The sequence below is a fragment of the Anguilla anguilla genome, chromosome 19 (genome assembly GCF_013347855.1).
Source record: "Anguilla anguilla isolate fAngAng1 chromosome 19, fAngAng1.pri, whole genome shotgun sequence".
NCBI lineage: Eukaryota > Metazoa > Chordata > Actinopteri > Anguilliformes > Anguillidae > Anguilla > Anguilla anguilla.
In genome coordinates, this window is record NC_049219.1 from 4257613 (window position 1) to 4280767 (window position 23155).

Below are 23155 nucleotides of genomic sequence, written 5' to 3' on the forward strand. Positions count from 1 at the left end.
GAGTTGCAGAATGTACATAAGTAGTAATTGTTTGTAGCGTATGTGGCTAGATAGAGAACAGAGCGAGGTAACATGAATGTAAAAATAGAAACGTGGCGTTTGCTAATATGAAAGTTTTGTACGGTAGCCAAGTGAAGAAATATAGTTAATAGAAATGGCACAGTGGTGAACTGGTGTAACTTTTTAATGAAAGGAATACATTTGCCGTGACTTCGTTAGCTAATGCCATAGCTATGCAATGCGTGAAATATCATTAGCAAACCTGCCGGTGGTTTTAAAGAACACAGGCCAGTAAGCACAGAAGAGCTCCCGTTGAATCCATGTGGCTTTTAGCAATATTGTAGCCGGTTAATAACTTAACGGTGAACGGCGGGTAAATATGGTGCAAAAGCAATAATTGATAAGTAGGCTAGTAGACAATTATTAGTGAGGGTTGAAGCAGGTTAAAGAAACGTGTTCTAAGCTGGGCTTGAACCTAAGACCCCATGTTCCCAAGACTGTAACCTTACCCACTAGGCCACAGGCGGACTACCTGTTTGAACGGGAAATGTTTCAGAATAAAAATGTATGGGTATTTTTCGTGTGTATGCGCGTTTTTGATTGGGTCGTGTACGGCAGATTTGGCTGGTGTCAGTGAAATGTCCAATGGGGAGACATGTTGTTAGTGGGATAGGCGGCAGGAAAAATAAGAATGAGAAGAAGAAGAAGAAGAAGAAGAAGAAGAAAGAGAAGAAGAAGAAGAAGGAGAAAACGCAAAATCCCCTTAGTTTGGGGCTTTATTGTGTGGACATGTGAAGTTGTTTATGAATTCTGTCTGTTGAAATGGGGTCAGAATGTACAGAATTTAATGTTTTTAAGGGCTGAGTGTCTGTGGCTGTTGTGGTTATTTCTGTGGGGAACCCTGAAAAGTGCCAAACTCTCGGTGCTGTATAGGTATGGGGGCATGCCCCCGCCAAGGCGTAACTTGGCGGGATGGCATACCTGCCATCCCAATATTCAACGGTCTTAGTAATTGTTATCATGGGTGCAGAACATTTTGGAGGGAATTGTATTGCTGTACAAGTTTATAGCTCAGTTAAATTCCAGATTTGTCCCTGTCTGTTCTGTGAGATCTGATGTATGTGTGTGTCTGTGTGCATTATTATGTCTGTGCGTTATCATGTTCTTCTTGTGTGTATTTACAGGTCTGCCAATTTGGGTCAGAACCCACTTGTGAATCTGATCTGGTGTGTTCAGGTGTCCTGAGACAAGAGGCGCTGTTTCTCAAATGAGTTCCTCAGAGGAGACCGAGACTGACGATGGAACCCACGGGCCTGCGAGAAAGAGGTAAAAATGCATGAACAGGGAGTTAATGTGCTGTGAATTAGAGCTGCAGTAAGAGGATGAGTTTAACTGGAAGCTCTGTCTCCATGTGCTGTGAGTTGGAGCTGCAGTCAGACGATGAGTTAACTGGAAGCTCTGTTTCCATGTGCTGTGAGTTAGAGCTGCAGTAAGACGATGAGTTTAACTGGAGGCTCTGTCTCCATGTTAGAGCTCCAGTAAGAGGATGAGTTTAACTGGAAGCTCTGTCTCCATGTGCTGTGAGTTAGAGCTGCAGTAAGAGGATGAGTTTAACTGGAAGATCTGTCTCCATGTGCTGTGAGTTAGAGCTGCAATAAGAGGATAAGTTTAACTGGAAGCTCTGTCTCCATGTGCTGTGAGTTGGAACTGCAGTCAGACGATGAGTTTAACTGGAAGCTCTGTCTCCATGTTAGAGCTCCAGTAAAAGGATGAGTTTAACTGGAAGCTCTGTCTCCATGTTTTGTTCACAGGGTTCGGGTAGAGAGGGCTGGGTCACCTGTACCCAGCTGTCTGTCTATGAAGAGTGACCGTTCAATGAATCATCCATTCAACTTAAGAGGAGAGGTCACAGGTGATCAAAGGTAATGATCTACGATTGTATTGAATTAGACCTGCAGCAAGAGGATGAGTTTAACTAGAAGCTCTGTCTCCATGTGCTGTCAGTTAGAGCTGCAGTAAGAGGATGAGTTTAACTGGAAGATCTGTCTCCATGTGCTGTGAGTTAGAGCTGCAATAAGAGGATAAGTTTAACTGGAAGCTCTGTCTCCATGTGCTGTGAGTTGGAACTGCAGTCAGACGATGAGTTTAACTGGAAGCTCTGTCTCCATGTTAGAGCTCCAGTAAAAGGATGAATTCAACTGGAAGCTCTGTCTCCATGTTTTGTTCACAGGGTTCGGGTAGAGAGGGCTGGGTCACCTGTACCCAGCTGTCTGTCTATGAAGAGTGACCGTTCAATGAATCATCCATTCAACTTAAGAGGAGAGGTCACAGGTGATCAAAGGTAATGATCCACGATTGTATTGAATTAGACCTGCAGCAAGAGGATGAGTTTAACTGGAAGCTCTGTCTCCATGTGCTGCGAGTTAGAGATGCAGTTAGAGGATGAGTTTAACTGGAAGCTCTGTCTCCATGTGCTGTGAGTTGGAACTGCAGTCAGACGATGAGTTTAACTGGAAGCTCTGTCTCCATGTTAGAGCTGCAATAAGAGGATAAGTTTAACTGGAAGCTCTGTCTCCATGTGCTGTGAGTTAGAGCTGCAGTAAGAGGATAAGTTTAACTGGAAGCTCTGTCTCCATGTGCTGTGAGTTGGAGCTGCAGTCAGACGATGAGTTTAACTGGAAGCTCTGTTTCCATGTGCTGTCAGTTAGAGCTGCAGTAAGAGGATGAGTTTAACTGGAAGCTCTGTTTCCATGTGCTGTCAGTTAGAGCTGCAGTAAGAGGATGAGTTTAACTGGAAGCTCTGTCTCCAAGTGCTGTGATTTAGAGCTGCAGTAAGAGGATGAGTTAACTGGAATCTCTGTCTCCATGCGCTGTGAGTTAGAGCTGCAGTAAGAAGATGAGTTTAACTAGAAGCTCTGTCTCCATGTGCTGTGAGTTAGAGCTGCAGTCAGACGATGAGTTAACTGGAAGCTCTGTCTCCATGTGCTGTGAGTTAGAGCTGCAGTAAGAGGATGAGTTTAACTGGAAGCTCTGTCTCCATGTTAGAGCTCCAGTAAGAGGATGAGTTTAACTGGAAGCTCTGTCTCCATGTGCTGTGAGTTAGAGCTGCAATAAGAGGATGAGTTTAACTGGAAGCTCTGTCTCCATGTGCTGTGAGTTGGAGCTGCAGTCAGACGATGAGTTAACTGGAAGCTCTGTCTCCATGTTAGAGCTCCAGTAAAAGGATGAGTTTAACTGGAAGCTCTGTCTCCATGTTTTGTTCACAGGGTTCGGGTAGAGAGGGCTGGGTCACCTGTACCCAGCTGTCTGTCTATGAAGAGTGACCGTTCAATGGATCATCCATTCAACTTAAGAGGAGAGGTCACAGGTGATCAAAGGTAATGATCCACGATTGTATTGAATTAGACCTGCAGTAAGAGGATGAGTTTAACTGGAAGCTCTGTCTCCATGTGCTGTTAGTTAGAGATGCAGTAAGAGGATGAGTTTAAATGGAAGCTGTGTCTCCATGTGCTGTTAGTTAGAGATGCAGTAAGAGGATGAGTTTAAATGGAAGCTGTGTCTCCATGTGCTGTGAGTTGGAGCTGCAGTAAGAGGATGAGTTTAACTGGAAGCTCTGTCTCCATGTGCTGTGAGTTAGAGCTGCAGTTAGAGGATGAGTTTAACTGGAAGCTCTGTCTCCATGTGCTGTGAGTTGGAGCTGCAGTCAGACGATGAGTTTAACCTGAAGCTCTGTCTCCATGTGCTGTCAGTTAGAGCTGTAGTAAGAGTATGAGTTTAACTTGGATGCTATGTCTTCATGTGCTGTGAGTTAGAGCTGCAGTAAATGAGTTTAACTAAGTTGTGTCTCATGATTTATTCACAGGATTCACTGCTCACTTGATTTAAGTCGTTCAGATGAGATGAGTTCAGATAAACTGTTCTCTTCAAAACAGGTATGATATGTTCTTTTTATATTTTAATATTTGAAGTTAATATGACTTTCAGACGGTCAGATTGAATATCTAATCAGGTTTATTAAAGTTTATAAAATGTGCTCTGGCCCTCTTTGGCTCACAGATAGACCGGATTCCTTTTTAGGATCCATAAACGATGGCAGTGGATGACTCCAAACAGAATGTTTTAAAGTTCAAAGGCTTTATTTGTCACATGCATGAAAATACTTATAGTGAAATGCTGGTGCGACAAACTCCTTGTAGACTGTGCAACATAACGCTTCAATAATAATTATATACAGAAAAAATAAATAACTAAATAAATACATAATAATAATATAAAATAATATAAGATATGAATACAAATTAAAAGAGAGAAGAATATAAAGAGCAGTTATATAAAAAAAAGCGAGCAATACAAATAAGTATGAAAAAGTAAGTCCTAATATAAGTCCTAAAATAAGTCATAGGAAGTAGTGCAACCTATGATATATCATACAATAAGTACAAGAAAGAAAAAAGAAAAATACAAAGTAAACTGTGGGACGGTAAGGTGCTGCAGTGTACATAGAGGTAAAGGTGCTATGTGCTTGAGGTGAAAATACTATTTCAGGACAGTTGTCCAGGCAGTGCAGTTAAAAGCACTGATGGCCTGAGGGAAGAAGCTCCTCCTAAGTCTCTCAGTGCTGGTCCTGTGATTGCGTAGGCGTTTGCCTGACCACAGCAGCTCAAACAGTCCGTTGTTGGGATGGAAAGAGTCCTTCCTAATCCTCTTTGCTCTGCTTAAGCACCTCCTGGGGTACAGGTCCTGCAGAGTGGGGAGTGTTGACCCCATGGTACGCTCAGCCGACCGCTCCACCCTCTGCAGGGCTCTCCGGTCCAGAGAGGAGCAGTTCCCGTACCAGACGGTGATGTTCCCCAGCAGGATTCTCTCAATGGTTGCAGAGTAGAAGGTTTTCAGGATCTTCTTGGAGTCTCTGAACTTCCTCAGCTGTCTGAGGTGATCCAGGCGCTGCCTTGCCTTTCTCACCACAGTTTCGGTGTACAGTGTCCATGTCAGGTCCTCTGTGATGTGGACACCGAGGTATTTGAAATTTATCACCCTCTTTACCAGTGACCCATTGATCTGTCATGTGTGTACAGGGAGTACAGCAGAGGGCTCAACACACACCCCTGGGGGGCTCCAACACACACCCCTGGGAGTGAGGGGGTTTGAGGTGTGCTTACCCACTTTAACCACCTGGGGTCTGGCGGTCAGGAAATCCAGTATCCAGGCACAAACGGTGTTCAGTCCCAGGTCAGTCAGTTTAGCAGCCGGTCTGGAGGGGACTATGGTATTGAAGGCTGAGCTGAAATCAATGAACGGCAATCTTACATAGCCCCCCCTCTGTTGTTGAGGTGAGAGAGTGGCATGCAGAACTTGACAGACCGCATCGTCCGTGGATCTGTTGGGGCGGTAAGCAAACTGCAGAGGGTCCAAGGTGCTGGGGAGAGAGGAGCCGATTTAGTCCTTGACTAGCCTCTCAAAGCACTTCATCACCACCGAGGTGAGTGCTACCGGGTGGTAGTCATTCAGGCAGGCTGGGGAAGCGTTCTTGGGTACAGGGACAATGGTGGACCTCTTGAAGCATGTGGGGACCACGGACTGGGCCTGGGAGAGGTTGATTATGGTGGTGAACACAGGAGCCAGGAAATCAGCGCAGGTCTTGAGGACTTGAGATTCCGGAGATTCCGTCTGGCGCTGCTGCTTTCCTGGTGTCCACACGTTTCAAGGCTCCCCTCACATAGTGCTCTGACAGGACAAGTGAGCTTGCAGCTCCAGGGGGGGAACTCGTGTTATACACGCTAACTGTGCTAGCCGCCGGGCTAATGTTAGCATTGTTAGTCTTGAAACGTGCATAAAAAGAGTTCAGCTCCACTCTGTCCTTGTAGCGATGCTTTGCATCATTGATTGCTCGCTTCAGCCTGTAGGACACCGCCTTGTACTCCATCATGTCCCCAGACACCAGTCCCGCGTTATAGGCAGTGGTGCGTGCGTTCAGAGCAACGCGGATGGATCTGTCACCCCACGGTTTCTGGTTAGGAAAACACTTAACTTTCACCGTGGGGATAACTTTGTCCACCACCGTTGTAATGAAGCCGGTCACCACTTCCGTAAACACGTTGACGTCATCAGAGGTGGACTGGAACCTGTCCCAGTCGACGTCATCCAGCGCGTCCTGTAGAGTGGCCTCTGATTGGGCGGTCCAGCGCTTGACCTCTCGCGACACCACCTCTTCCCGTACCCTCCGTTGTTTGTATTCTGTTATCAGGAAGATGGCGGCATTGGTCTGATTTGCCAAATGATGGTAGAGAGGTAGCCTTGTAGCTCTCCTTGAATGGTGAATAGCAGTGATCACGTATCTTGTCCTTTTGGGTAGGACATTTGACATTTGACATGTAAAAGTTAGGCATAACTTTTTTAAGGTTTGCCTTGTTGAAGTCCCCTGCCACGATGAGGGCAGCGTCTGGGTGCTTGGTCTGTAGTCCGCTTAGCACATCATGTAACACCGACAAAGCCTTGTCGTGTCCGCTTGTGGTGGAATGTAAACGGCCCTAGTGATCACTGCGGAAACTCCCGGGGCAGGTAGAATGGACACTCAGCACTCGGTTTGAATAGTTAGCATTAAAAAATGTATTGCACTGAGAAACTTAATTCAACTCAACAACTAAATTATTCCAGGGAAATTCGTGATTCATCACAAGTAGTGTCCCTAAAAAACATAAATCAGGAGCAAAAGCTGCATTTCAAATATAGGCTTTAGACCTGTTGCATGTTGTGTTCTAAAGTATCTTTTCCTGTTCTGGCCTTCCTACAAGAGAAAACATGAGACATTGCAGGCATTTAGCAGTCACTCTTATTCAGAGCGACTTACACAACTTTTTACACAGCATTTACATTGCTTCCTTTTATACAGCTGGATATGAACTGAAGCAATGCAGGTTAAGTACCTTGCTCGAGGGTACAACAGCAGTGTCCTACCTGGGATTCAAACCTCTGACATGACCAGCGCCTTACCCATTATACTACACTGCCACCCATAATAAAGCAAGGCTTTGTTTCCATGGCACTGACACAGCACACCTCTTCATGTGTTTATTTCACACTGATACAGCACACCTCTTCATGTGTTTATTTCACACTGATACAGCAAAACTATTCATGTGTTTATTTCACACTGAGACAGCATACCCATTTCATGTATTTATTTCACTCTGATACAGCACACCTCTTCATGTGTTTATTTCAGTCTCTCCTGCGCACTCTGATGAAGCTGAAGAAGACTGAAAAGTTGAAACTGTTTCAGAGCCATCTGAGTCAGGTTTGCCCAGAATGCTTACATAGTCTTCCTGAAGATCCTTCTGTACTGGATATGCACCCAGAATGCACTGAGAGAGGGCAGGAGGATCCTGAGGCCCTGTACATAGTTGAGAAGATGCTGGAGACCTGTGGCATTGAGGGGTCTCTGAAGATCACACTCCATATCCTGAGGAACATGAAGAAGAAGGATGTCACTGACGCACAGGAGAGAGACAAGCAGCACAGTAAGAATTTTCTCTCATTGCTACTGTGGCCATTAGAATGCTGAAATGAGTTTAGTCAACAAATATAACAGAGTACAAAATAACAGAGTACTGATTTATAGTATTCACACTTTGATAATAGTGTTTTACATCAACAGTCTTGCATATAAAAAACATCACACACAACATGTACAGGAAGGCATTTCAATTCCAATATAGCATCCAGCAGTAATAATGGGGGCAATCAAATGCACATGAGATTAAATGTTTCCGAAAGACTTTAAAACCAGGAGCCTTGGGATCAAAAGCCAGTTACTAAACCACTGTCCCATCAGACTGACTGCCCTGAGGTTTTATCCTGGATTAAAGAGCACCGATCATAATAATTATAAGATAATTAAATTACTGCATGACCCATGAAGACCATATTTACCATAAAGACACATCATACTATGAACAATTAAGAAATTGAATGTTTAAATGGAAATGAATCTGTGGCAAAAGAGGGCCACCCCTCCTAAACCAAACACACTCACGGGAGACACTGTTTCCGTTTCTTAGCACTTCCGTGCTATTTTATTTAAGCTCTTGGCTTTTCTTTGTACAAGCAGTAATAACAGGGCTTTTTCTCGCCTTCTCACCGGCGCTCCTCTCGCTCCCTCCGGCTTCCGGTCGTGCTTTTAAAAACCCCAGGCTCACTGTTGAAAGCAATCAGAGGCAATCAGCGCAATTAAACAATTAACAATTATCGGCGCTGATTACCTCCAGCTGACAGTTGTGACGAAGGATCCGAGAGCCGCTCCTCTCACTCTCTCTCTCTCTGCAGCCGACGCTCAAACCACGCCCACTCCACCACAGAATCCTTTTTATGTTTTCATTGTTGTGTGTACAACAGTTTGTGAGAAGTGTGAAACACTACTAGAGGTATGGGCAACACTTTACTTGAAGGTGCAGTTATACCATATAGGGCATATCTTCATGATACATAACAAATAAACCTTGCTTGTTAATTTCACAATGTGTCCTCATGATACAGAATTATTTCATATTAACAGAAGAGATGTAACAGGGCTGGCCTTGTTTCACATGTGTAATCAAAAATATTGTTAACTGTTCCATGTTTCCTACATTGGCGTTAATCAGTAATAACCTCTTGTTACCAAATTAGTTACAGTTTATCTACATAGGTATAGCTACAACTTAATGTGCAACACTTTCAGAGCTGTGTAAAACATTGTGAAAACTTTCTGCGTAAGTATGTTTTGTCTATTTCTGTTATTTTAAACATTGGTTCTCATATTTCCTCTCCTCAGATGAATTCAAAGAAAATGCCCAGCAGGCACTGAAAACTCATCTGAAGAAGAGGTTTGAATGTATATTTGAAGGTTTAGCAAAGCAGGGCCACCAGACCCTCCTCAATGAGATCTATACAGAACTCTACATCACAGAGGGGGGAAGTGGGGGGGTCAATGATGAACATGAGATCAGACAGATTGAGATAGCATCCAAGAGACAAACCACACATGAGACTGCAATCATCTGCAATGACATCTTTAAGCCTTCACCTGGACAAGAGAAACCAATCAGAACTGTGCTTACAAAGGGCATCGCTGGCATTGGGAAAACAGTCTCTGTGCAGAAGTTCATTCTGGACTGGGCAGATGGAAAAGCCAATCAGGACATTGATTTCATCTTCACTCTTCCTTTCCGAGATCTGAATCTGAAAAAGGAGAGAGAATTTAGTCTCATGGAACTTCTGCAGCAATACTTTCCACAACTGAAAGAGATCAAAAGTTTTGAAGATGATGAAGTCAAAGTTGTGTTCATCTTTGATGGTCTGGATGAGTGTCGACTTCCTCTAGATTTCCAAAGCAATGAGATTTGCTGTGATATAACAGAGTCATCATCATTGGATGTGCTGCTGACCAACCTCATTAAGGGGAATCTGCTTCCATCTGCCCTCCTCTGGATCACCTCCCGACCAGCAGCAGCCAATCAGATCCCTCCTGAGTGCGTCCACCAGGTGACAGAGGTACGAGGATTTAATGACCCACAGAAGGAGGAGTACTTCAGTAAGAGAATCAGAGATGAGAAAAAGGCCAGCAAAATTATCTCACACATAAAGTCATCCAGGAGTCTCTACATCATGTGTCACATACCAGTCTTCTGCTGGATTTCTGCTACTGTTCTGGAGACAATGTTGGATAAAGTGAGGGGAGACCTGCCCAAAACTCTGACTGAAATGTACACACACTTCCTGCTCATTCAGACTAATGTGAAGAATGAGAAGTATCATGGCCCCAATGAGACAACCCCAAAGAAAATGTCAGCATCAAATACAGAAATCATCCTGAAACTGGGGCAGCTGGCTTTACTACAGCTGGAAAGGGGCAATCTGATATTCTATGAAGAGGACCTCAGAGAGATAGGCATTGATGTCAGTGAAGCTTCAGTGTACTCTGGGGTGTGCACAGAGATCTTTAAAGAGGAGTGTGGGTTGGGTGAGGAGAAGGTCTACTGCTTTGTGCATCTGAGCATTCAGGAGTATCTGGCTGCCTTGTTTGTGTTTCATTCATGTGTGAATGAGAACAGAAATGTACTCAGAGCAGAAGAATCAAAACCTCGCAGTGACGGAGTGCAGCTGTCTGAGTTACACAGGACTGCAGTGGATCAGGCCTTAGCGAGTAAGAATGGACACCTGGACCTTTTCCTCAGATTCCTTCTAGGCCTCTCTCTGGACTCCATTCAGACTCTATTAGGAGGAATACTGACAAAGACAGGAAGCAGATCAGAGAGCATTGAGGAAACAGTATTGTTCATAAAGGAGAGGATCGAAGAGGAATCTTCAGCAGAGAGGACCATAAATCTGTTCCACTGTCTCAATGAACTGAATGACAACTCTCTAGTGGAGGAAATCAAGAATTTCCAGAGAACTGGAAAACTCTCTAATGAAAAGCTGGAACCACACCAATGTTCAGCCCTGGCCTTTATGTTACTGATGTCAGAGGAGATCCTGGATGAGTTTGACTTGACGACCTACAACACATCAGCAGCAGGTTATCAGAGACTGGTACCAGTAGTCAGGCACTGCAGGAAGGCCATGTGAGTATGGTGTAATAATTAAAGTAGATAGTGACAGTATGTTTTTATAAACACTTCATAGTTAAAGTGAAAATAGAATACAATAAAATTGTCAGGCAAGTGAGAATTATGATTTTTGAGTCAAGCTGTTTTAACAGATTGTGCCCTCATTTAATGAATACAGAAGTACCATCAAATGTAAAAAATGTATCCAACATGTAAAATGTATTTTATTAGATTTAATTTACATATTATCATTAAAGATACCAGTTATTAAATAATTAAATAATGGTCTGATAGCACAGGGGTTTTAGGCATAACTGCTATATTTGCTATTTCTGTATCATAAGTTAAGACCAGATCAAGAGTATGGCTATGAGAATGTGTGGACTGATGTATATGTTGATCGAAGACAGTAGATTCAGTGATAGACAAGAGTGCTGATCTGAGAGGATCACCTTCACTATCCATGTGAATATTGAAGTCCCCTACAATTACTACTTTATCTGAATGAACAACCAGGCTGGAAAGGAAATCAGCAAACTCAAGTAAAAAGCCACTGTGTGGCCCTGGTGGCCTGTATACAATTGCAAGGATAAAACTGACTGCTTTTTTGTCTGGATGTGCAAAACTGAGAACAAGCACTTCAAAAAAGTTACATTTGAAGCCGGATTTCAAAGTAGCAAAAAAATTAAAATGATATACAGCCGCAACACCACCGCCACAACCCGTCAGACAGGGAACGTGAGTATAGCTGTAACCAGGAGGGGTGGATTCATTTAAGGCAATATACAGTTTTAAGCCAAGTTTCAGTTACACATAAGATTTCAACTTGGTGATCAGTAATTAATTCATTTACAAGAGTTGCCTTAGGGGCTAGTGATCTGATATTAATTTATCCAATTTTTAGCTGAGTTTGGTCAGCCGCATTATTAGTAGAATTACAAGGTCTGATTTTTTGCAGATTAGGCATACAACCACCCCTATGGTCTTTATTGAACTAACATTTGTCCTTAACTTTGACTTGGACAAGTAAACACAAGTGTCACTTATTCTTATCTAACTCAGTTTGGTAAAGTAGTTTGAACTGTGTTTGTGTAGAAAAAAGAATCCCTTCTTTTAAATGTCATTCAGTTAAGGACAAATGTTGATTGAATAAAATCCATGTTTTTTCAAAAGGGGGGAAGAATCCCCCTTTTATCCCTAGTCCATGCATAGATAATTTGTGAGTGGGAGATGACCAGAGAGTGCCTGCTCCATCTGTACCCCTCTTAAGAAATAAGATGAGAGATTTTTTCAACATTATGATTAATGTAATGCTGGGTTTGGTTTGGGAGAGGCAAGTGTGGTTATGAATGAAATGTTTGTGTTACTGTATTGTGCGATTAGGTCAGGCAGTAAATGCACCATGTTAGAAGGCCAGTAGTGCCACCCTGGTCTCTGCTTTATTCTGGTGTAGGCTGATCCAGAATCCAATAGTGCCTATAGACAGAGTGAAAATAGGAAGGTAGAGGAATTGTAGGATATAAGGGATGTCAGGGTGAGGTCTTCTCAGGGGACTGTTAAAGTGCCTGTTTTTGAGGTAATTCGGTGGCTTATCTCAGGCTAAAGTCTGGCCTGTACAAGGTTCTGAAGTTTCCTAAAGCCTGGAAAAAGCTACACGGTGTCTCCTTGGACAGCACCATCAAATGTCTCACTATTCCAACAAAAGGAACTCAAAGGGATCATTAACAGTTCCTACATAGCTTTGGTTTCACTACCTGGTTATATGTAACACCAGCAGAACAGACAGACTGCACTACATGGTTATATATAACCTCAGCAAAACAGACAGACTTGCACTACAGTACCTGGTTACATGTGAACAGATCACTTTTTTGCATTCTTGTTTCTAAAGTGAATCTGGCTTTTGCTGTGTATTGGCTTGCAATGCTGTTTCTCACAGTTACCAGCAAAAGTAAAGAAGCAGAGCCTAACTCACTATCCATCCTGAAAGATGTGTGTTATTTCTTGCATCTTTACTTTTGGTTGTATCTGTGCCAAATGTCAGAAGAAAGGGGGCCATTTGGGTAAGAATTTCATCTGTAGAACTGTCAGAGTTCTGTCCAACAGGACGTCTAATTCTCAGGCCTAAAGTGCTGCAGTTTGAGATTGTAGCAAAATCATTTTCCTCGGAGTATCAGTAACTTTAAATCCTCAATATCATTCTTCATCACTCAATGTGATTTCTGTTACATTGCACTTATCAGATTTTACAGTATACAATAATATATCAACTTTCTTTTGCAGACTGAATGGCTGTGGCCTCACAGAGAAGTCCTGTGAAATTGTGGCCTCTGCTCTTCAGTCATCAAACTCACCCCTGAGAGATCTGGACCTCAGCAACAATAACCTGAGAGATTCAGGAGTGAAGCTGCTCTGTGCTGCACTGAGTCCAAACTGTAAACTGCAGAAACTGGGGTGAGTAGTGCTGTGTAATTCAACAGCAGTTGGCTTTACTTATCTTGCTAGGCAGAGGGTCATTATATAGCAGGGACACAAGGATACTCCTCACTGCTATATAGAGCACCATGTCATTATATAGCAGGGACACAAGGAGACTCCTCACTGTCCTATATAGAGCAAAGGGTCATTATATAGCAGAAACACAAGGAGACTCCTCACTGCTATATTGAGAACAGGGTTATTATATGCACCTTTAGCTGCTCCAAACAAAACTGGCACCAACCCACCATACTGTCCATAGCCCAGCTCCCAAACACAATCTAAAAGCACCCTCCCATAGGCTTGGAAGCTAGGCCTCTTATAGAGCCCATGGTTAGGTAATGGGCCACAGCTGATGTGATTGCAGTGAACCACAGCTGCAGCTATACCCGTCTGTAGGGCCGATGCTGCCCCCTGGTGGACAGCACCCCAATTCCCTTCCTGGCATCACATGTTAAACAGGCAAAAGCTTTGAGGATATGCTGTGAAGCACTCAGAACAACACCAATTAATGCATTACTAATGAGATGGGAGAAATACCACTGAGGCATAGATGGATAAAGCTTGCTTTGCATAACTGGATTAAGTTTAAATGATCTAGTGTAGATCACCCTGCTAAGCATCCTATTGATGACACATGGGAAGTGGACATGCAAGGGCAGAAAGAGGAGAAAAGCTCTTATTAATTGTGCAAGTATGCAATGGGGAAAGCTACAATTAGAGGGGAAAATACATGGCTCCTTCAACCTGCTGGTCTGTCATCTCCCCATGGCTTCTTCTGGATCCTGTAATAGACCTAGCTGTGTTAGAAAAGAACAGAACTGACACAGAGGGCCTCTTACAGTAAGTTCAGCTGAAGCACAGCTGCAGCAAGTGTGGGGTGGATATCTGCAGATCCTCAGTATCACTCTTCATCACTCAACATGATTACTGTTACATTGCACATATCACATTTTACAGGATATTGCACTATTTAAAAATACAATAATATATTAACTCTCTTTTGCAGACTGAATGGCTGTGACCTCACAGAGAAGTCCTGTGAAATTGTGGCCTCTGCTCTTCAGTCATCAAACTCACCCCTGAGAGATCTGGACCTCAGCAACAATAACCTGGGAGATTCAGGAGTGAAGCTGCTCTGTGCTGGACTGATGAGTCCAGACTGTAAACTACAGACACTGTGGTGAGTAGTGCTGTGTACTGTGTGACCTTAACTAAATAGAATTAGTGATTATGGCTCTGTGCAGTGAAATATAGGGTTGGCAGGTTTGTGGTTCCTGACTATAACGTAAGGTTTCAGTGGAGTCTGTAGTATCAGGTCACAGGTGATGACTGAATGCTGAATGCATGATTGACATTGTAAAATATTGACCACTTCAGTACAGTAATATGTTTCACTTCTATCATAACATAACAAAAATAACATAACATAATGACGAGAATAGGCCATTCAGCCCGACATGCTCGCCATCTTCCTACCTACCACATAATTTAGTTAGACCCAAAATTTTTCACCGTGCCTTTTGGCACCGTAATAATACATTTTAAGTGTTACCTTTTTTGTCAGTTCCCATACACATTGGTCATTTCTTAACACGTTATTGTAAATGAATGTAAACAGGAATAAATGTGCAGATAAATGTTTTTTCTTTATTTAAATGACAGCACAAACAAGAAATTGCAATAACCTCAATTGTTTAAAAAGTAAACTTAAAAAGTACTGATGTTTAAAGTGCTTGACAAACTCAAGTTAATAAATCAAACTCAAATAACTCAAATAAAAGTGTGCGCTGCTCCGGAGGATTACAGGGCGCGGTTTCACACATACACACTATTGATGCGCTCTGACGTCATCCCAATCCACATGTACGCATAAATCATCCACCCGCCACCCACCCGAACAAATTATTTTCTCTGATTTAGAGACCCGCACCCGATTACACATTACCGCTATTTCTCATTATTTCGCAGCTGTTGCATATGACATATCCAGCACTTGACTCGTCATTCACTAAATTGCACCCACACGGAACTTTTCTGCCCTTCCTTTTTTTAATTCTCCTTTTTTAATTTTCTCTCTGATCTTTTTTGCCTCCATTGCTGCTTAAGACAAATGGACGCCGCAATTGGCGCAACGAGAGTCTAGTCTGCTAATTCGCGCCTGACGAAAAATGAAGCTTAAAATATGTTCACATTTTAGAGAATGTAATTAATATTTTCCTCATTAATGATGTATTATTTCACCCACCCGCAACCCATCCGCTATTAATCAGAATGTTAATTTTTATGACTCTGCTCGCCCGATCCGCAGATTAACCGTGGTGCCCGCGGATTTCACTGCGATCCGCACATCACTAATACATACATGCCTTATTTTTTTCCACACCCGCATTCAGCGAAGAAGAATATCAGGGTCAGAGCCAATCAGAGGCAGAGTAGGGACAGGTCTTCGCAGAATGCGGGTGGGGTAAAAAATAACGCAACACACACACAGACAGACCTGCTAAATATCAGGCGCACCGGTGCGACCAATGAAAATGTTTAGTCGCACTTGACAGATTTTTGGTCGCATGTGCAACAAAATGGTCGCACTCTGGAGCCTTGATTTATACTCACTACTATCCCAGCATCCTGTTGGCTTTTTTACTGCAACAGCACAGTGCCTAGAACCTGAAAGGTTTTGATCAACTATTACTCCCAAAATTGAGCACATTCCAAAGTCGTTCTTCCCGAAGTTGGGGCGACATGGCTCAGGAGGTAAGAGAGATTGTCTGGCAGTCGGGGGGTTGCCGGTTCAAACCCCGCCCTGGGCGTGTCGAAGTGTCCTTGAGCAAGACACCTAACCCCTAACTGCTCTGGCGAATGAGAGGCATCAATTGTAAAGTGCTTTGGATAAAAGCGCTATATAAATGCAGTCCATTTACCATAAAGTAATCTAGCCTGATGTTTTTATTTCCCACATGTACATGGACACTGAGACGTGGAGAAACCTTTCACAGGGTGATGTGAAGGCGATTTGTGGTCGTGTGCATGTGCAGGAGTCTAGTGACAGTGATGTGTACTTGCCAGACAAACTAGGTGTTCCAGCAGAAGGTGTTCCTGAGCTGTATGCTTTTGCAACTCATCTCAATTCGGGTCAGCTAGAACAGTTCACCCGAGAAGACGCAGCTAGAGGACAGTGTTCTCAGGGTAGTTAGAGAGGCTTTGAACACAGGTCAGTGGCCAGCAAACTAAAGCTGCCGCGGTTACTGCATTACCGTGGTAACGCAATCACGTCACGTCCACCGCAGAGTCAAGCTGATCACCGCTTCACCGCTGGGTTTTGTTTTTTTCCCGTTTATTTTAGGCCAATTGTTTATGTTCCAATTTTTACTTGTAAAAGTTGTGATCTGAAATAAATGCAATGCAATTTTTAAGATAATTATAATTATAATTGTGTAGCCTATTTTCTTCACTCCATGTGTTCGAAAGTTTACACTCACAGTTGCGCAGTTAACGTTCTGATCGGAGAACGTGTTACCCAGAACGTGCTTTGCAACTGTTGGCTACAGAAAGTTTTCGCTTCAAATTAGGCTAAAAACATGGATCGTGTAGCGAAACCCAACGTTACTTCATCTGTTTGGGAACATTTTGGCTTTGAGCCCGATGAACATGGAAAGCCAAATAATTTGGATGAGGCAGTGTGCCGCATTTGCAGCAAGAAAATCAACATCATGTGAGGAAACAGAACAAATCTAGCATCGCATCTTAGGACCACTCATCGTCCGTTATACGATGCAATGAAAGGCACCCCATCTACCTCGGGAGGTACCGGCTCGGCACTACGTCAGTTAGGAGTCTCAGAGGCATTTGCCAGAGTGACTAAATACAACCGGGACAGCAACAAGTGGCGAGCACTTACAACAACTGTAACAAAGTATTTGGTTGTGGAGATGGTGCCCTTCCGGACTGTAGGAAAGCCATCATTCCGAGCTATGCTTCAGTCCTTCGACAAGCAGTATGAACTGCCGGGCAGAACCTATTTTTCGGAAACAGCCATTCCAGAAATGTACTTGTAAAAAACAAAATCGTAGCCCGGAGGTTTAAATTATAATTTTTTTTATGGCGGTTACCGCAATGGTTTGAATGGCTTCGCTAATTTTTGCGGTAAGGAAAAAAATCACCTGTCCATAGCCACGCTCCCAAACACCATCTAAAAGCACCCTCCCCTAGGCCTGGAAGCTAGGCCTCTTATAGAGCCCATGGTTAGGTAATGGGCCACAGCTGCAGCAATACCTCTCTGTAGGGCCGATGCTGCCCCCTGGTGGACAGCACCCCAATTCCTTTCCTGGCATCACATGTTAAACAGGCAAGAGCTTTGAGGATATGCTGTGGGGCACTCAGAACAACACCAATTAATGCATTACTAATGAGATGGGAGAAACACCATTGAGGCATAGATGGATAAAACTTGCTTCGCATAAGTGTATTAAGTTTAAATGATCTAGTGTAGATCACCCTGCTAAGAATCCTGTTGAGATCTCATGGGAAGTGGACATGCAAGGGATTCATTGTTAATTAATTATGCTGCAACATGATGAACAGACAAACCAACTAATAAATAACTCTCCAGTGCAAAGTAAAGTTTATCATAAACTCTTTTATGTGGTCCTGTTCTTTTCCCTTCTGAAGTTATCCCAGCATTATTCTGCAGTTCCCGTTGAATGTCTTCCCTTTTCGATCCTGTTATGTTCCCTTGCTCTGTGAGTCTGCGTGCATGTCTTAATCCTGCAGGTGGAGCTGATTGCTCTATCAAAAATATGCGATCTGTTAGTCACGAAAAGACTGTTTACGATTACATACATTTGGATCCTTTGATATGCACAAACATTACAGCACCCAAAAAATACTTATGGTAAAACAATGTGCTTTCATATCACCAAAACAAACTTTTATTTGGCAATATCTCCCAAAATGTTTATCTAAATTCCTTACCTTTCGTTGGAGAGAAAGCAAGGGTCATTCTGAGTGTTTATCCTGAAATACGTCACTCAAGCTGCACTACCTAACCAAAAAAATAAAATCTGTGTTACGTTTTGCCCCGCTCTGCCCAACTAATGTAAATGTGGTAAAAAGCAACCGGTGTTGAAGCAAGGCATGTACAGTGAATCTACGTACTCTGGTATCGATCAACCAATGGAAATATTGTGACACTATGACATATTTTCATTGACAGCCCCCTCATTAACATATGGATGAAAAAATACAGAAATAAATATATATATATATACAGACATAAATTAATCAAAACATAAATAAGGAAATAAATATATACAGAAATAAATGAATCAAGCAATAAATAAATATGGAAATGAACATACACAGAAATGAATGAATCAAGAAATAAATATGGAAATAAATGCAAATACCCATTTGTCAGATTTTGTCTATTAATTTATTTCTGTGTACATTCATTTATTTTTACATTTTCTTGCTTTTGTTTTTATTTATTTATTTATTTATACATTCATTCATTTATTGAGTCATTCATTTATTTATTATTTTTACATTTTTGGTCCTCCATATACCTGTAGTACCAGTCAATGGCAATAATCAGTTGTGGTGTTTCTCTGCAGCCAGTAGATGGCGCTGCAGTGTATTTCATTTGCCGCCTTGGTTACATTATTAGATGAAGATTGAATGTTTTTAAAATATAAAGATGTTTGTAGACTGAAGGTGAGGTAAAGTACACCATAGTGATCATACTAGTGCTGTTTCTTGTGTTTGCAAATGAAATATGTTTGCAATCATGTTGTGTCCCATGTGATATCATCACAACATGGAACAGTTTTGTTAATGAAATCCTTGCAGGAAGCCCCCAACTTTGAGTTGAATTGGCTCCTTATTTTTAGTTATTTTTTGTTAATTGAGCGAAGTGATAACCTTTTTTTTGTGGATTAGTCAGAATACTTTATGAACGTAATTAATATAAACTCTTCCTGTTTTTGTGTGTACTGTGTACATCCCAGGAATGCTCGTACTGTACAAATAGGAAATTCCACATGTATCTGCTACCAAGGTGCACAATGTGACAATTAGCAGTGAATTTCAATTGTGTGTGTTTGTGTGTGTGTGCACGTGCACGTATGTGTGTGTGTGTGTGCATGTGTGTTGTGTGTTGTTGTGTGTGTGTGTGTGTGTGTGTGTGTGTGTGTGGTCTCTCCACAGGCTGGGTTGGTGTAATCTCACAGAGGGCTGCTGTGATGTTCTGGCCTCAGTCCTGCGCTCTCCTCACTCAGAGCTGAGAGATCTGGAACTCAGAGACAATGAGCTGCAGGATTCAGGAGTGAGAGCGCTCTCTGCTGGACTGGAGGACCCACACTGTAAAGTGCAGAGACTGGGGTGAGTACAAACACAAACCCCTTCAATCAAAAAGGGTTCCAATGTGACACAATACAGCACTAATGATAATAATGACTAAATATAGCACTGATATTACTAATGTTTTTAATGTTAAAATAGACAAGAGAGTTATTTTTCTTCCTCTTGGTAGAAACACATTTTAAATCTGACATCAGTTGGGGAAAAAACTTTTTTTTGAGAAGCGTCAAATCGTTTCTATTCATACAATCTTCAAAATTATGAAAATTAATTGAATCTGTTCAAATTTAGTTTAACTGGTCATTTTCTTAAATAGGCATGATTAATTCCAGAGCCCTGTTATTTTATATTGAGCTGTAGAAGGGGTTTGACACACACAGCCCTGTTAGTTTATATTAATGTGTGTAAGGTGTGTAACACACTGCTATGTGTCTGACACACACAGCCCTGTCAGTTTATATTCATGTGTGTAAGGTGTGTAACACACTGCTATGTGTTTGACACACACAGCCCTGTTAGTTTATATTAATTTGTGTAAGGTGTGTAACACACTGCTATGTGTTTGACACACACTGCCCTGTTAGTTTACATTAATGTGCTGTAAAGTAGCACACTGCTAGGTGTTTGGCACACACAGCCTTGTTAGTTTGTATTAATGTGTGTAAGGAGTGTAACACACTACTATGTGTTTGACACACAAATCCCAGTTAGTTTATATGAATGTGCTGTAAGGAGTGTAACACACTACTATGTGTTTGACACACACAGCCCTGTTAGTTTATATTAATGTGTGTAAGGTGTGTAACACACTGATATGTGTTTGACACACACAGCCCTGTTAGTTTATATTAATGTGTGTAAGGAGTGTAACACACTGCTATGTGTTTGACACACACAGCCCTGTTAGTTTATATTAATGTGCTGTAAGGAGTGTAACACACTGCTATGTGTTTGACACACACAGCCCCGTTAGTTTATATTAATTTGTGTAAGGAGTGTAACACACTGCTATGCGTTTGACACACACAGCCCTGTTAGTTTATATTCATGTGTGTAAGGTGTGTAACACACTGCTTTGTTTGACACACACAGCCCTGTTAGTTTATATTAATGTGTGTAAGGAGTGTAACACACTGCTATGTGTTTGACACACACAGCCTTGTTAGTTTATATTAATGTATGTAAGGTGTGTAACACACTGCTATGTGTTTGACACACACAGCCCTGTTAGTTTATATTAATGCATGTAAGGTGTGTGTGTCCTCTCTGCAGGCTGTCAGGCTGTGGAGTCACACAGAGAGGCTGTGATTCTCTGGCTTCAGCTCTGTGTTCAAACCCCTCACACCTGAGAGAGCTGGACCTGAGATACAATCACCCAGGAGACTCAGGAGTGAGAGCGCTGTCTGCTGCTAAACTGGACACACTCACACTGCTGTAAGTACAGAGAGTTTCCACACTGCACCTCACACACACACACACACACACACACACACACACACACCTGAGAGAGCTGGACCTGAGATACAATCACCCGGGAGACTCAGGAGTGAGAGCGCTGTCTGCTGCTAAACTGGACACACTCACACTGCTGTAAGTACAGAGAGTTTCCACAATGCACCTCACACACACACACACACACACACACCTGAGAGAGCTGGACCTGAGACACAATCACCCTGGAGACTCAGGAGTGAGAGCGCTGTCTGCTGCTAAACTGGACACACTCACACTGCTGTAAGTACAGAGAGTTTCCTTAGTGCACCACACACACACACACACACACACAAACCTGAGAGAGCTGGACCTGAGACACAATCACCCAGGAGACTCAGGTGTAAGAGGGCTGTCTGCTGCTAAACTGGACACACTCACACTGCTGTAAGTACAGAGAGTTTCCTTAGTGCACCACACACACACATGGAGGGGGGGGCATGGAGGGCACTGTACAAACCAGCGTTACTCAAGAGAGTTTGGGATCTCCAGTGGAGGGTGCTGCACGGGATCACTGCAGTAAATAAGATGTGGTTGTTGTAGTTAGGGGTTTGATCAGGGACACAGTGATGGTGGAGTTTCAGTATTACAAAGCAATGGAGAACCTGAGTGTGTTTCAGAGTGTGTGTGTTATAAGGGTGTTTTATGTTCAGTGGAGGGAGGGGAGATATTTTTGCACATGGAGCAGGGTGAGTTAATGGAATAAGTTTCCTTTCTGACAGATTTGTGTTTTTTTCATATGATCGTGGTTTTGTGTTTTATTGTGCCTTTGTTTTTATATATGTGATGTCATTGGTGTGTTAAGCGTGGAAATAAAGGATGGTTAAAATTCAAAATTCTGTTCTGCTGTTCTTACAGTGTGGACCATGGAGGAGAGAACAGGACCAAACCAGGACCCAGGAAATGTGAGTCTTTATCACTGTAACACTTTCCATAGATATACACTCTGTGTGTGTGTGTGTGTGTGTGTGTGTGTGTGTGTGTGTGTGAGAGAGAGAGAGACTTCTCTCTTACACACATAAACACACAAACAGAAACACACATGTACACAAACACACACACACATGTACTATGGCAGTCCTTTCTCTCTCACACACATAATAAGGTGAATATTAATAATGATAATTAATCTCATTAATGTCTCTGGTGTGCAGACGGCTGTCAGCTCACACTGGATCCAAACACAGCGCACAGAGAGCTGTCTCTGTCTGAGGGGAACAGGAGGGTGACACGCTCATCGAGGAGAGAGCAGCCATATCCTGATCATCCAAAGAGATTTAAGCGTGTGCCCCAGGTTGTGTGCACAGAGAGTGTGTGTGAGCGCTGCTACTGGGAGGCTGAGTTCAGTGTGTCTGAGGGGGGAAGGGTTGATATAGCAGTGACAGATAAAGGAATCAGCAGGAAAGGACAGGTTTATGACTCTGGGTTTGGACTGAATAAAAACTCCTGGATTCTGCGGTGCTTTGATGATTACGGTGACTCTGATAAACTCAGTTACTCTGTCTGGCACAATAAGAACCGAACAGACCTACCTGCCCCCCCCTCCCCCTACCACAGAGCAGGAGTGTGTGATGATGATGATGATGATGGTGGAGGAGTGTGTGTGTACAGGGTAGGAGTGTGTGTGGACCGTCCGGCCGGCACTCTGTCCTTCTACAGCGTCTCTGACTCTGACACACTGACCCTCCTGCACACATTCCACACACACTTCACTAAACACACACCCCTCTGTGCTGGATTTTATGTGTGGAGATCCTCAGTATCCCTCTGCCAACTGGAGTAGAGACACACACACACGCACGTGCACACACACACACGCATACACACACACACACGCACGTGTGCACACACAAACATGCACACGCGCGCACACACAAACATGCACGTGCACACACACACACACACTCATGTACACACACACCACATTCATATACCCACTGACACACACACACACCACACACACTCATATACACATACACACACACACACTCAGATACACATAGACACACACACCCACACCTACACACACACATACTCTGACACACACCCTTTCTCTCTCACACTCACACTCATGCACACGCACTCACACACCTATGCACGCACACACTCGTGCACACACACTCACACTCTTACACACACATACACACCCTCTCACACCAAATCACTCACACACCCAGTCACACACATGCACACACACACACCTACACACATGAACACACACAATCTCTCGCACACATTCACCA

The 23155-nt window shown here is 42.9% G+C and overlaps 1 protein-coding gene and 1 long non-coding RNA gene across 2 annotated transcripts; one reads left to right on the top strand and one right to left on the bottom strand.

Annotated features, from left to right (window-relative positions):
• The first annotated feature begins 1143 nt into the window (after positions 1-1143).
• Positions 1144-22709, top strand: LOC118218883 (NLR family CARD domain-containing protein 3-like). The gene is made up of 12 exons (XM_035401610.1): positions 1144-1326; positions 1812-1922; positions 2231-2341; positions 3267-3377; positions 3863-3932; positions 7223-7517; positions 8822-10598; positions 12867-13037; positions 14071-14244; positions 20694-20855; positions 21771-21817; positions 22067-22709. Exons 1-12 carry the CDS (start codon positions 1268-1270, stop codon positions 22693-22695), a joined length of 3717 nt encoding a protein of 1238 aa, XP_035257501.1. The 5' UTR covers positions 1144-1267; the 3' UTR covers positions 22696-22709.
• Positions 17558-18125, bottom strand: LOC118218968. Its single transcript, XR_004763612.1, has 2 exons — positions 18036-18125; positions 17558-17849 (listed from the first exon to the last, which is right to left on the bottom strand). It is a non-coding gene; the product is annotated as an uncharacterized LOC118218968 (long non-coding RNA).
• Positions 22710-23155: the final 446 nt, after the last annotated feature.

What these genes read in the sequence shown, in the direction of transcription:
- LOC118218883 (XM_035401610.1), top strand. Translation starts at nt 1,268, where the DNA reads ATGAGTTCCTCAGAGGAGACCGAGACTGACGATGGAACCCACGGGCCT. An exon ending in CACGGGCCTGCGAGAAAGAG is followed by an intron (nt 1,327 to 1,811) that starts GTAAAAATGCAT and finishes TTTTGTTCACAG; the next exon opens with GGTTCGGGTAGAGAGGGCTG. An exon ending in GAGGTCACAGGTGATCAAAG is followed by an intron (nt 2,342 to 3,266) that starts GTAATGATCCAC and finishes TTTTGTTCACAG; the next exon opens with GGTTCGGGTAGAGAGGGCTG.